Source organism: Sinocyclocheilus anshuiensis, unplaced genomic scaffold, assembly GCF_001515605.1.
Source record: "Sinocyclocheilus anshuiensis isolate Anshui unplaced genomic scaffold, SAMN03320099.WGS_v1.1 scaffold1126, whole genome shotgun sequence".
In the NCBI taxonomy this organism is placed as follows: Eukaryota; Metazoa; Chordata; class Actinopteri; order Cypriniformes; family Cyprinidae; genus Sinocyclocheilus; species Sinocyclocheilus anshuiensis.
Window position 1 is genome coordinate 267,819 of NW_015537997.1, and position 736 is coordinate 268,554.

Sequence of the window (736 nt, forward strand, 5' to 3'; positions counted from 1 at the left end):
CCCAGCGACTTAAGACTGGTTTTGTGCTCCAGGGTCACATATGTCTGTCATGTTTAAACAAGTACATTTGTGCTATGTGGACTGAACAAATATTATACATTTAAAAAAGACCACAGTCTATTGCCTGCCACATTATTTCCACTTTTCAGAGCAATTTTTTTTAGCTGATTTGACACAATAATTCTGCCTTTATATTACATTTGAGCTGATAGTATTGTCCACCAGGCACGTTGTCTCACAGCTGAATTGCTTGGCCTTCAGTCTGATTCAATTCAATGTGAAGGAGATATTAAGACCCTCTCCAACCTAAACCTATTGATCTCGCTTCCCTTCTTTTCTCTCGTCTAGGGAAATCCAGAGGAACACACCATACTGGAGTTTGCACAGCTTATTAAGAGTCTAGTTGGTAAGTAGAAATTCTATAAAATCGCAAATGGGGTTTAAGAATCTGATTAAAATAACAGCACACCGTTGATTGTCTCCTCAGTGAGCCGCAGTCATATTCAGTTCCTTCCAGAAGCACAAGATGATCCACAGAGAAGACGGCCAGACATCCGCAAGGCCAAAATGCTTCTGGGCTGGGAACCTGTGGTGAGTTATGAACTGATCATCATGAATTTTTTTTGTTTTAAAAAATCTTGTGTGCATGTATATATTTATAAATTTGTTTTATTATTTGTAGATTTTACATATATATATATATATATATATATATATATATATATATATAGTCCAA

General features: G+C 36.1%; 1 protein-coding gene across 1 annotated transcript in view; it reads left to right on the top strand.

Annotated features, from left to right (window-relative positions):
* LOC107676432 (UDP-glucuronic acid decarboxylase 1-like) overlaps positions 1-736 on the top strand; it is a 91,665-nt gene that overhangs the window by 88,946 nt on the left and 1,983 nt on the right. The window contains exons 13-14 of the mRNA XM_016470981.1: positions 349-406; positions 488-591. Coding sequence (XP_016326467.1) covers positions 349-406; positions 488-591 — 162 coding nt within the window. The remainder of the gene's footprint in view (positions 1-348; positions 407-487; positions 592-736) is intronic.